Here is a 14093-nt window from a genome sequence, read left to right as displayed (position 1 = left end):
ATTGGAATTATACTTTCCACACAGTCCTTAACATACAATAACAGACAGGCGACCCTGAGAGCCATCATCGATTCTTTCCTATCAGCACACCTAGACATCGATCGAACTACATTTCCCAAGTCTGCTGACATCACTTTGTAGTCCTTAAGAGCCAATGATCGGTTGCAATGAGCGAATTGTGAGTTTTTGCTTTGCTCGTGTTTGACAAATAGTTACAGCCACTATTTGTTATTTACTTGCTAGATACTGTTCAGCTGTGGAGGTAGCGCCTCACATATACATATATATACAAAAGTCCAGTAACATTTCACAAATGCCGACACCTTAAACTACAGTTCCCATCAAGGATGACGCTAGTCTGTAGTTCTCGGTAGACGCGACGTCGATGCATCGGCGTGTCATCTGTAGGGGCGGGTCCTTAAGCAGCAATCAGATTCAGCTGTGTTGGACAGTCCTTTTTAAACGCCCGTGCCATGTCCGTCGCTGCCTCCCCTCCAGCTCGTTTTAGCCTCGGGGCAACGACGGACAGGTAAGCGCTGTAGTTTGGGTAGAACTTAAGTCTAAAATACATGTTGCTCTCGGGTAGTGCTGAAACGTGTTTTGCTAAAACGTGGAGCTCTGTACTACGGGCATCACGAGTCCACATACACCTTACAGTCAGGGTTTGGTGACTGTTATCAGAGCACGACCGTCTTCTCTTTTTCGACACCCAATTTTTAAACTTTGATTGAAGTACACCTGGCGATTCCGAGTGGGCGTAGGGTGGGAAGTTCTGCTTGACAGATAAGAATTGATGTAACACGATCCTGGATGTTCAACCAGTATCACACTACAGAATAGGAGAAAACTTCTCTCGAACTCAGATTAATTGATAGTACTTTTAACTGATCTCTTTTATAATAATCTTAAATACTAAAAAAATTATAAAATACTCAAAATCATAACAAACAGTAAATAAGTGCAAAACTCAATAAATATGTTGTTTTTGTTGTGATTTTTTTCACCCTCGATATAGAGCGGGGCCCCTTACACACGAGCATGGTGCCCGGGTAGGTGAGGTACAATCCCAGATTACGTGGGGTAAGCAATGCTTTCTTGCTTTATTATTAATGCAAAGTATGACTCTTGCCTTAATTTACAGCACGTTTTTGTTTGATTTGGATGGCTGCACACGGTGCATTAATTGTTTTATTTTTTAGGTGATGACTACACCCTTTGATCTAGAGGATTTAGATTACTGAAGGTTGTATTTTTCTCCTTTCTCAACATTATATATGTTAGTCACATTTTCACACTTATCAATGTGTCTTTCTGCAGTAGCTGGTGTTTGTGCAACATAGGTCCTGACGAAAGCCGGAGGCAGGTCAACCCTGCTGGCTGAAACATGTTGACCTTAACATAGCAGTTATTCGTCAACACTGCTATAACCTTGTTACACTCTTTTAATCAAGGTGTGTAGACTGTTTGGAATATTGAGAATTATCCCTCCTACATAACCTTTTTTAGCTTTCACCAATCTTCTTTTTTGCACTGCACTTCATAGGATCTTTTCCTATCTCTGTACCCTTCACACCTTGTGTGCTGCTGGCCAATTTTTACCAGCCAGTTCGAGCAATAGAGCTTCTAACTTGCGAGACAATCCCCATGATCAAGGGATATATCTCTGCCAACAGTTGGATTACCAAATGAGATTAATGATCATGAGAGTCATCTTTCTCTCACTATTTGCTCGATTTGCTGAGCACTATTGATGGTTATCCATGCTCTGCTCATGGTTAGCGTTGGTTTAGTGCACTTTGGCTCTTTCTTGCTCATCATTTTCGTGCTGTTTTGCTACTAGACCCCCAGATTCCGTTTTTGTGTTCTGATTCTTAATGTTGCCAACAATGACTCATCTGTGCATAACGACAGGCGGAGGGTACAAAGGGGTCTGTGTCTTGAACCTTTAAACAGCTGTAGATATGCGTACACTTGTGCTACAATCTGAATGATTCATTGCACTGCATAGGAGAGCTGCATTAACCAGGGCTTCTGAAAGCGCTAACATCCTTTCAAGTAAGAATGCCCTTTATTGATTGAATAAGTGCAGAAATGCACTAGTCGTAGATATGTTTTCTTACCCCAAATAAATATGGATAAACAAACAAAATGATAAAAATAAACATGGAAAAATACAGACAGAAATGTATTGACAATATAAATACCATAAAACTGTAAGCCCTATTTATAACAGAGCAACATTTGCTCAGGGGACATCATCAGCCTTCGAAATCAAGTAAGGTGCACGCATGCAGAGTGTTTGTTCAGTCACAGCGAGTATTGGCCAAAGGAGTAGGGTGTCTAATGTCACAGTGCGCTTTATCCCTGTCCGCCAGGACACGCATCTAGTGCTTGATGGGTATTCTCATCTTTCATTACTGGCATCCCTCCTCAGGCATTTTTTTCTTATCATGTGATCTCATGATCACACCTCCTGTGCCCTATGTCTCTTCTTAGGCCCTTCCATCTTCTGAAACCACCAGTAGAACCCACACATTGTTGAACCTATGCACCAACAACTATCCCCACTGCACCAGAGGGGCCCCTCACACATTATAATTCCCAAATACAGGACCGACACCACCCACAAAGTGGTATCACACCTGATACACCACCTGTATCCCAACACCTTCTGACGCCAAGGGTCCTTATAGATGTAAGCCACTTCTATAGGCCCTAGCATCTATAGATGTGACTGAAATAGGCGGACCATAACACATTATAATATCACCCAGAGAGCCCAATGCTGCCTGTTATCAAACCCGTGGACTATCAGACCTTCTGAGATCACCACCACGGGCTCGCACTCCATCTCACATCTCCACATGGACCTTCTCATTTCCTCCTTTACCCCTAGAGGCCACAAACCACAGAAACACCAACGTGAACCATCACGTCCTCTGATATCACAATGAGGGGCCTCTCACACCTCATATCGACCCCAGTATTCCACACATCTAGCATCATCGTTTGCACCTTCTTTTTCACCCGTACCCCATGGACTCTCATGCCACCTCCATCACACCCAAGGACCTGACACCGACAACATCGCAGGCACTCTTGCAGCCCTCATACTACTGATATTACCACCAGGACCCTGCGCTCCCTCAGACATCTCCACCGTGACCCTCAACTTTTTTTAATTCAACCTTAGGAATCTTTTCACCTTGGGTACTACCATAAGGGCCACACACCCTCTGGTATCACCACCGGCGCGCTCACATCTGACATGACAGCAACAACCCCCACACACCTCCTGACTTATCCAAATGGATCCATGCATGCTCTGGTACACCTCAAGGAATCCTTACACTTTTGATACAAATACATGGCCTAGTAGATATATCTAGGGGTCTGACACCAAACACAAGTACTTCCACACATCCAAGGAGCCCCCACATGTGCCCCACAGACATTCTTACACCTTCAAAACCCATCTTGCTAACTCACCTACTGATACTGCAGACAACGAGCCTCACTCTCTCGAATAAAATACTGGAGACACGTAAATGGGCCCACCCCAGAGACCCTAGTACCATTTGGTTATACTTTCCTATACAGCCTCAACACCAATAGAGACCGCCATACCTTTCCAAACCACCCTTAAGAATCCTTACACCTTATTCCACCTTCCACTCACACGAACTTCATACTCACCTTCACCATCAAAAGGGTTCCTCGTATGATGGTATGTACTGTCGTCCTGCCCTGAGGGACCTTTCTACCTCCATATCCCATCCATACACCTATAGGAGCGCTCACACCATTAAACAGTATGTCATATCTCCCTCACCCATCCATAGAAGCCTTAGAACTTTCGGTGCAGTCCAGTTATACCCCCACACCTTTCAGAACCACCCATAGGCACCTGCATGTCTTTCTATTATGCCCAGACAGACCCTTACACCTGCTAAATCTGAGTACAGGGGAACTAATACTTTCCTAAATAACCAATAACTTTCCTCAAATTAACATAGGTTGTTCATAAACTACCTGCAGCAACAGAACTAACCCTTATTCCTGCCTATACCACCAAGGATGACCCCTGTACCTTTCTATACTGCTGATTGTGGCTGCCTTAAACTAGACTTATGAAACCCAATACTTTCAAATACAACACAGGTACTATCATCGTATACCACCTATAGAAACCGCATACCATTGTATACCACCGATAGGGGCCCTCAACGCATACTACACACCCTCATATCTCCCAGCATGACCCGTGACAGTCCTTAGCTGCTTTACACCGCCCATGTCAGGTGTGCGATAGGACTCCATCTCACCACAGACACAAGGCTCCACATCCGGGCATTTATGTTACAATCAAGTGTATTCTGGTAGTTGCAGTCTTGGTTCACGTCTCTGAAACCAACTGGATCGAATTAGCGGAATATAAAAGCTTGCACAGGTAAAGCAGCGAGGGGTATTTGCATCGCGAGTGGCATGGACGCTGCTGGTCGAACTTTTGCACATCTTGCCAGTTTACTGTATTCAGTGTCCGTGAACTAACCTCCGGGTGCCTCGTATCTTATACTGCTCACATGAACGGTGAACCCTAATACCTCCCCACACCACGCACAGGACCCTTCTTGGCTTCTGATGACACAGACCTCTCATGTGGCCCTATTAGGATTACAAGTCCCAAAATGCAAAGGAAAAATACCGTTCTGGGAGGAAAAGAAACTCGAAGCTGCGTCAGGGAAACTTGAGAGCTCCGCGAGACTCTCCTGTACAAGGGTAAAGGAAATGATGGCGCTACTCACCCCAAAATCCGTCCGTAGGAGGGCATGTTGCGAGCCCCCGATCACCGTCCCTTTGCGCCCTCTGCAGACCGGTCTGCACCCTGCAGCCGGAGAGAGCGGTGAGGGGGAGACAGGAGGCAGCACACTGCAGAGAAGTTGGAGACTTGGGAAAGAACGACAGCTGAGGGGAGCAGGACTCACGGGACAGGAGACTCAAGAAGGACAGTCAGGGGACCCGGAGAGGGGACAGGACTATTTGTGAAGCCCAGGTGACTTGGGACCTTTGGAACCAGGCGAGAGGGAAGCAGAGTCCAGTATTTACCGGTAGGGGCCGGACTATGAAACCGAGGGCGTGGACGGAGGAGGAGAAAGAGGAGGAGGGGTAATAGGAGGATGTAAGGAGGAGAAGGCGGGCATGCGGCCTGCAGACACTTGATGGGAGAATCCTCCGAACAATGGCCGGAGAGGGCATGATATACTCACAAAACACACACGCAAAACACAAGGTTCCAACGCAGAGTATTACAAGGCCATGTTTGCAGTATTTGCGATTTGTATGTGTTTGCTCTATTTATTTTGACTGCACATCGTTTTCCTTCCCAGTATATTAGAGACGATTAATATTTTGGAGGGTCGCACAAAAAACGTGCACTTAAGCAAGACAGTGCAGTTACAGTGAGGGTCTGACCAATCAATCCTGGGTCCGTTGGCATCTGGAGCAAAGCGAAAGACACACAATTGATGGACGGAATGCAGAACGAATCAAAACATTCAACCCCAGTCAAGAGATCTGGGTTAAATCCATCATTCGTTTGCTCACCATGCCACCCCAGTTTAGACCTGGCCATATGCAAATCAGTCTTGACCCTGTGCCCCATGGGAACAGACCAGTCCGAACTGCCAAGCCAGGTCCTCCCTGGACCGGAAACAAGCCTCCTAAGACCGGTTTCGGGGTTTCACCCCTCTTCAGCCAGGATAGCTTGATTCCAGTGGCACAGTGAGCCCAGGACTCACGTCTGAGCATACCTGGCGCACTTAGGACAAGAAAGCAAAAGACACACAATTGATGGACGGAATGTGAATGTATGACATTGTTCTGCATTCTGTCCATCAATAGTTCTTTTTGCATCTGGAGCAAAGCAAGCGCCGCCAGTGAATACGATACTGAATAAAGTGCCACCAATAACATTTCCAGTATTATGGGGCACACCCCTCCTTAGAGGAAATAGGGCCCTAGTATTATTAGGTGTCGCCTGGCGTTGCAGCGCTACTCGCTGGGCGAGAGATTTTGTAGGAGAGTAGACTTGAGAAGGGTACTTGAAGCCCCGCCCCTCATTTTCATTGGCTGGCGTCACCATTTATTCTAAACGGTGGCCTGCCATTGGAAATGAGGGTTTTTTGGTGACGCCCTTTCGCTTTCTCATCCAGCCGATCCGGACTGGCTCGTCTGCTTTGCGGCTGTCGCAAAGCACTTTGTTATCTTTACGGGGCCATGTGTTTCTAATTAGCGTGGAGGAGCACACTGCCCCGACCTCTCAAAGGAAATAAATCTTGCTTTTGTCAAGATTTTTTCCCTTTGAGAGGTCGGGGGCAGTGTGCGCCTCCACGCTAATTAGAAACACATGGCCCCATAAAGATAAGAGATCGATGCTTGTTTTGTAAACAACCCATGTCTTCAACTCCCAGAATGCATGGGATTGTCAAATGAAAGCCCAGCAGCAGAAAAATGTTATCCTGATGGCATGGATGTAGATGGCTAACCTGATGGCCTCGTTATCCTCACACATGCTGGGCGCAGTTTGAAACCCTTGTTTTTTCCTCGGTGTCCGGAAGCGCTTAGAAGCTCTTGGCGATGTGCTTATGTTGCTTGGTTTTGTGCTTCAGCGGGGATTGGTTACCAGACATCCAACATCCGCTATCATTCCTCCACCCCCCAACAGCTCTCCTCTCTTCACCCCACCACTCTGTCCCTTTCTCCGCATCTTCTCATCCTCTCCGCCCATCATCTTTAGAAAGACATTATTCCCTTTCCATCAGCTCTGCCTTTCATCCTTACGCAGTTTGCCTTTCCTCTCACCCACTTTACATTCTTACCTGTGTTTGGTGGCCAGTGAGATGGTGATTTATTTTCTGTCTTTTTTTTTAAAGCTGCTGTAATAAGGCACGTGCGTGACACGCCAGAGGTCCCTGTGATTAGAGCGCTTGTGATTGGAGTGTTTGGTGTTGATTTATTCTCGTCTCCTTCTTAAATAATTATACAATGTACCGTAAAGTGAAAGTCTTGCTATTAAAAAAAGCCCACTAGTAAAGCAGCCGCCTCAGTGAATGTTTTATAATGTAAACATTTTTATTGCGAGCGTATAGCAGCCAAGTTCAGACACCTGCATTTGATTTCATTTTATTTTGTGCCATGTGCTTGCATTTGAAAAAGAGAAGCAACGAAAGCCCCGCCATGTGATTTTAAGGGTGCACAGCTGAGTGAGAGCTGTTGAGGCACACGAGCTGTGTGTGCACCCGCCTCTCTCTTTTACACTGGAAAGAACGCACGTTGTATGATGCTGGCAGGACAAGCGCTCTCTGCCTCTGCTTCTTGGCGCTACATTTGCAGTTTTATAGAGTGTGAACTTGACCCGAAGGTATCGGAGCCCTTTATATCAGCACTAGTTAAGTTACAGGACACATTCATTTTTGCTAGGCAGGGGGAGAATACGTGATTTGCCCAGAATCACAGGATGTTAAGCCGACGCCGAGAGTCCAATGAACCCGGATCCTCCGCTCCGAAGTCGTCAGCTCTGGTTGTTGGGTCACATCCTCTCCATGTGCCTGTGCAGGCTCGTTCGCTGTACTGTGCATCTGAACTCAACTGCCAAAAGGCGCTCTCTTACACCAGGATGTAAAAACCACTGCAGTTCAGGGTAAGGGCTTTTAACAAGTGATGAGGGCAAGAACTGGGGCTGTGGGCAATAGAGCACCACCCTCCTTGCCTGCACCCTGGCACTGGTGACAGTACCTGGTGCATTGACTCCAGTGTCAGGGGTGGAAGGCAGAGCTCAGGGGCTGCAGAGCGCCTCCTGCTGGAACAAGTTACAAACGAATGCAGGCTAGGACTTTAATCACATTTCACAGTATCAAAGTGGCTTATTTACATGTTATTGTGTGTTGTCGCCCTACATGCCACGTGTGTCCTGCGCATGCGCACCGCTGCTCTCTCCTGCAGCCACACACATGTATGATGCACACATACAAGACCCACATTTTCCTGTGCTCTAAACAGTACCGAACAGATTTGTGTTGGTTTTTGATGTAATGCCATAAATGTCATGGTAGGTTTTTAAAGCACTTGTATCCCGGAGTTTCTTGGCACTATAGAGGGCAGCAACATATTCAACATTTTTAAACTGCAGTGGACTTTAGTCCATAACAAATGACTTTTATTAATGGAAACCCGTTGCTAAACATTAGAAGGAGCCGTTTTCAGCTCTTGCGGAAGGTTGTGGGAGAAGTTCCTTGTACAGCGCTTTGCTTCCCCCCTGCATGTCCGGACCTCACCCTCTCTTCAGGAATTCAGAAGGGGGCTCAAGACCTGTCTGTTCAACTGATGCCACCCGTGCAGCTTGGTTCTCAGTGCCTGGGTGTCCTCGCGGGTGATTAGCTGCGCTTATAAATCCTGTTTGATTGATCCCTTGCTGCCTTTTGACTAGGTTGGCGCTCTAGAAATCTCACATATATACCTACGTACGGAGCTCCAGGGGAAGCTGGTTCCATTCTTTGGCAGCTGCCATTAAAAAGTCCTGTTACAAAGTTTAAATCTTTTTTAAAGTGTTATTCCCGCTATTTTAGAGATGTACAAGATAAGAATAATAATCTTTTTTGCTTATAAAGAATTTCATGATATATTGTAATACTATGGGACTGGAAATCTGTATACATTATTTTAACATATTGTGGATCTCGGATGAGGCCTATATAAATCAATACATTTCATTTCATTTCATTCCTGTCTCCATGCTGGATGCGCCCTGTCGCCACCCTCCGATGCGCGTAGTCGGTGTTGCGACACCGCGTGGACTCCCCATCACTTTGTGTCGCAGAGAGAGCATGCTGGGTGCCAACACCAACCACAACTGAAAACTGATTTTGTTGATGTTACTTCCAGTGCTTTCCTCACAATAAAAAGTCAATTTCTATATTGTCTTGAGAGGTCAGAGGTCACCAGATGCCACTTTGGTGTTGTCATTGGACCAGGCGCTATATTAACCACCTAACGAATGCCCAATGAGCCGGCCGACCAATGGTCCTACTTTTGGCAGGTTTGCCCCACAGTCGTGTCTCCTGTCCTGCTGCCCAGACAGAGGCACCACAGAATGCCAGTTGCCACCCCTGGCCCCATCATAGGACGGGGCACCTGGCAGGGTGCCCAGCTCTTGCAACTATGCATGAACCGTAAAAGGGGTGCCTGTCGGTGGCTGGGGGGGCGGATTGCAGCATGGGGGGGGGGGTTGAAGCATGGGGGTCCTGCACCAGATTCAGGAGCAGAGGTGCCATCACAACCACCCGCTGTTTGCAGGTTTGAACGAGTGACCGCGCGCCAAGAAACCTTGGGTGATCGTGCGCTCTAATAAAGAGGTTTAACATCCGATACCAGGCTGGGCGCTGTGCTGGGACATGGGGCGGTTTTTAATCACCCTCTAAATTATATTTTCCTATATGTCGAGGATGGCGCGAGGAGAGTGGGCCCTTTCTTTGCGTCCTGTGGCAGTCGATGATCAGTGGGCAGCATCTGTGATGGAGCTCATCTGGTGTCTCCCGCCATAAGACTATTTCATTCCGTTTGGATTACAGAATTGTTGCTGTAAACTGGTCTCCTCGCAAACAGTCAAGACTTACTCCTGGAGGTGGTAAAGGGGCTGGAGCTCAAATCCAGCTTGAATAGTAATCAGACTCCATTGGTTTAATCTTAGCGAGTTATATTGTTTAAGATGACCTGGATTAAAGGAGGGATTATGGAATGAAACCCCCAAAAGGTACTCTGCGTCTGTCCTGCCGCTCCCTTGCAAACGCTGTCCGATGTCTCTACATGCGCAGTGTTCCCTGCGCAGTGATAATGAACAGTTGACCACAGTAAATAGACATCTTATAATACAGACGTCATCTGTTCTCGAATACTGTTATTAGAAACATTCATAGCATTAAATGCTAGTAAATGTTTTACTTCACCTCCTCGCCTTCATACAGCTCAGGAAATATCACAAGTGTAAAGCTGTCAACAAAGCCAAAGTACCGAAAAAGGAATACCCTGATGTATTATGGATTTGTAAATGCTTGTTATCTTCTTTGATCTGGTTGTGTTGCTGCATCATAGGGGCTAATCCCATCTTCCATGCTCTTACATTTGTAAAGGCTTGTTACCTCCCCTAAACTGGCTGGGAATGCTGGATGTGTGGCTGCGCTGCTGGTTCTTAGCAGGTGCTACCAGCTTCGCTTCTCTTAGCTTTGACGGAGTTGAGTATCTCGGTGAGATCTGTAAGAGGCAGGGCTTTGAAGGGCGACCATGGTGGGATTCTACGAGTAGGTGTGGCCATAAGAGGCGTATCGGGCGTTCGTTGATGTACTGTCAGATCATCCTGTATTTTTCAACTGAAGAAGAGGTTGATTGCACTGCATCTTTCTGTGGAGTGAGGAAGAGGAGGGTCCGGCAGGGGGTGGAGGCCGTGCTCGATTGTCATGAAGAGTGTTCTGCATCTATTGGGCACGTCATTGATGGTGTTGGACACTACTTTGCTTTGGCTGATGTGACAAACTGTCTACGTGTTGCGTGGTGGGACTTCAGTTTCATGACGTCATCAGGAGCTCTGTTTTTCTGCTATTTTCTTTCCCGCCTGCGGATGGAGTGTTTATTTTCGGTGATGTGTTTAGAGTATCGGGGTGCTGAAAGTTTTGGCTTCCACCTGCTTGTTTTCAGTGGAGCCAAAAAAAGCATTGACGACACCTAAGAAGGTGGTTGCATTGGACGTGGAGCTGGCAGGGTGGGAGTTGAGTTCATGAATTAAGTTGCCGATGGAAAAGTCTTTGAAGCATCTGCAGGTTTAGTTTTTCTCTTCTGGGTTGACTTTGTTTTGTTGTTAGATGCTGAGAAGGGAGATAGAGATGGTGAGGTGTTCGGTCTGGAGCATGTGTGGTTTGCGTTAGATTGCTGGTGCTGTTGAGAAGACGCGGTCATAGTTGTGGCATTTGAAGCGTATTGGTTGAACAATGGGTTGTATCATGTTGACTGTGTCAATGAGGTAGGTGAGGGTGTCTCTTGTGTTTTTTGAGCTCTGGTTTTCTGGGAAGGTGAAGTTACCCAAGAGGGTGGTGCGGGTGTGTCTGAAAGATGAGGTGGTGAGACCACCCGAGAATTTATCAATTATGTTCTTGTATGCCCAAGAAGCCTTTGGCGTCGAGTATTACTTACATAAGGTGCAGGACCAGGCTGATTTACGGATGACAGTGAAGACTTCTCCCTTCTTTTGTGCACAGTCCACACGATGGCTGCTGTAGCCTATGTGGAGATGGTTCCTAGGATGTGAGCCATGTTTTTGTGATGAGGAGGGTATCAAGCTTGTCATAGGTGATGAGGTCTGCGACGTCTGGTGCATGGAGTATGCTGAGTGATCGTTAATGAGCATGAGTTAGCATGTGTGCTCTGTAGTTAAAGAGGTGTGCGCGGTAGTTAGTGGGGGGTGTACAAGGTTGTGTCTATGTGTAGTGCCAATGCTATGCAAGCGTCTGGCTTGTCTTCATCTCGATGTGGGTGTTTGGGTTTATAGTATGCAGGGCTGGGTGATGCAGGGTGTTTCTGGCAAAAACAGTCAGTGCTTTTGCCTGAGTCCGTGCTTTCCTGGGGTGCCCTGGGGAGTTGACTGAAGTAAGGAGAAGGCAGGATGTGATGTCACTTCCTGTGCGGATGGATGATGGGAAGTGAAGTGATCTCCTCTTGTTGGCTTCTCCTTTTCAAGTTGGTTTTGGTGGGATGCCAGTGATGTTGCTTGCTGAGGAGACTAATGATGGGTCATTTATTATTTGGTGCCTCTGTGCAAGATAAACCTCTCTTTACAGTTTATAATCGGTACGGTCAATTGTAAGCAATTGGTGAGCCAATTGCTCCTATAAGCTTCTTAGTTGAGGCATTTGGGAATCAAATACTGTTTTTAGGTCGAGCCTGGGCAGCGCATGCGCTGCTCTGCGAGGCATGCTGTATTCAGGTATGGACTTGAAGCTCCGCCCACTCTGTGCCCATATTTTTCATTGGCTTGTGTTATTGTCCACTGTAAACTGTGTGTTTTTAATTGGTCTAAGCTTTGTAGTCCCTCCCTTAGTACCGCTTTGTCTTATTTTGTACCCTCCCCTGAGGACACCACCTGTTAAGTGTGTTGTTACTCGGTAGGCTTTAATTACAGCCTCCTACTATTTTCTCAAATAGCTTTGTCCTGCCTTCTGTTGCAGGCTGGACACGCTCTCTCATAACGCTTTAAAATAAATCTTTACAGCACGGGCACAGAACACATTTGTGAGAGCTTAAGCTATTGGCATTGTACATGGCAATGCCTTTAATTTATCTGTTTTAAAAACAACACAAAAATAAAGGGCATTGTCAATTACAATGCCAGTAGCTCTAACTCTCCTAAATGCGAGACCTATTGCATTGCAAATGCTCGTTTTTTTATAGCGCTAACTCTACGGCATTAAAGCTTTTCTGGTAAAATAGCAGCGCATTTTTATCATTTGTTCTACAATTTACTGACATGTCCATGGGCGAGTGGCACGACAGACAATTTCACGTATATGCACCCATGAGGTACTGGGAAGAACTGGTTTAAAACTAGTATGGGCAGCCGTCCAGGCGCCGCTGACCGGTGGTCTAATTAATGCCCCCTCCTGCAGGGCGGGAAAGGAAAGGGGCCGGGACGAGCCAGAGATGCGATTTGTTCGCCCATGGCAAGCCCCTAGCCCGCCCATCCACCGGCGTTCTCTGGCCGCGCCTCTCCCCTTTCTGTCCCTGATAGGATGTCAGAAATCAAACGACTTGCACTGGGTATGGACTCGTAGCACTGAGAGAAGCAGGCCCACGGTCTAGCTTTTTAGAGCAGGATCCAGATTATTTTAATATGAGGTGGAATGTGGTCCCTCTCAATAATGTGTGGCAGCAGAAAGAGTTTTATGGGGATTTTTTAGACTTCATTAGATTTTAAAACAAAACAAAATGAGGTGGGGTGGACTACCCAAGGTATGCAGTAGACAAGTGGCATCACAGCGTGTTGCATCACAGGAAGTGAAGTCTCAGGTGGCGGCCTCACAAAGTCACAGAAAGTGACCACAAGAAGTGGCATCGGATCTTAAGTCCTCACACATGTTTAGCAGCTCTATCATGAGAACATTTGAGCGCATTATGAGATTTCACAAATGAAAGTGGAGGAGTACTTAAGCCTATGACTTGAGTTCCCTGTTTGAAGGAATAAACAGCTCAAATGTGGATGAAGTTTGGTGTCTGTCTGACTAGCTAAGGCAGACAAGCCTCTAAGTTCTACAAGCCAGACATACAAATCTTTGCAACAAGAACTAAACACAGTTCATGCATTGAATAAAAAATGCTAGAAGCTGCAATTGTGACTATTAAAACTATAACATTTATTAACCTACCATACATACCACTATTATCTACACTGACAATTTTAGCACTTTAACCATTATATAAATTAAAAATGCACGTTTCCCACTCAAATTGTTATTCTGAGCATGGCAAATGGGATTCCCTAGGAAAGATACAGTTTTAACTGGAGATTCTGCACATACATTATAGAGCAGTATTGACACAAGATGTTTAACCACAAGATATGAGTAATTAGTGAGACCTTTTGCATAAAAGAATCCCTCACATGTGGGTAATAAAATAACTTTAAAAAATACCATGAAGCCGGTAACTTTTGTTGTGATGGGCAGGGCTTTAATTGGGCCGGGTTTCACCGGTGCTGAGCACTGGCAGTTTTTTAAAGGGGGCCTCGAAACAGGTCTCTATCGGGCTCTGTTGTGTGCCCTGGCACAGGCGGTCCGTTGTTTTCCGCACTTCGATGTGCATTTGCTCACTTCTCACTAGTGGTTAAGTTAAAGCATAATGTTATGTGTAGGGAAGGGTAATGAGTAGCGGAGACAGAAGGACGTTTTAATGCAGGTTTTATTTTTCGATAGACTTTTTTTGTATAGTACTCCAGTCTGTATTGGTGGGAATAATGCTTCTTATCCTCCTCCGTGTTAGGAACAGGGTTTGTGGTC

The 14093-nt window shown here is 46.2% G+C and overlaps 1 protein-coding gene across 1 annotated transcript in view; it reads right to left on the bottom strand.

Moving 5' to 3' along the window:
* LOC146869367 (phosphoenolpyruvate carboxykinase [GTP], mitochondrial-like) overlaps positions 1 to 5155 on the bottom strand; it is a 92005-nt gene extending 86850 nt beyond the window's left edge. Inside the window, exon 1 of the mRNA XM_085653069.1 lies at positions 4806 to 5155. Coding sequence (XP_085509195.1) covers positions 4806 to 4831 — 26 coding nt within the window. The 5' untranslated portion in view covers positions 4832 to 5155. The remainder of the gene's footprint in view (positions 1 to 4805) is intronic.
* Between the last annotated feature and the right edge of the window lie 8938 nt (positions 5156 to 14093).

This window comes from Triturus cristatus, chromosome 1_1 (genome assembly GCF_964204655.1).
Source record: "Triturus cristatus chromosome 1_1, aTriCri1.1, whole genome shotgun sequence".
NCBI lineage: Eukaryota > Metazoa > Chordata > Amphibia > Caudata > Salamandridae > Triturus > Triturus cristatus.
The sequence above is the reverse complement of the archived record's forward strand: the minus strand, read 5'-3'. Positions and strand labels throughout refer to the sequence as shown.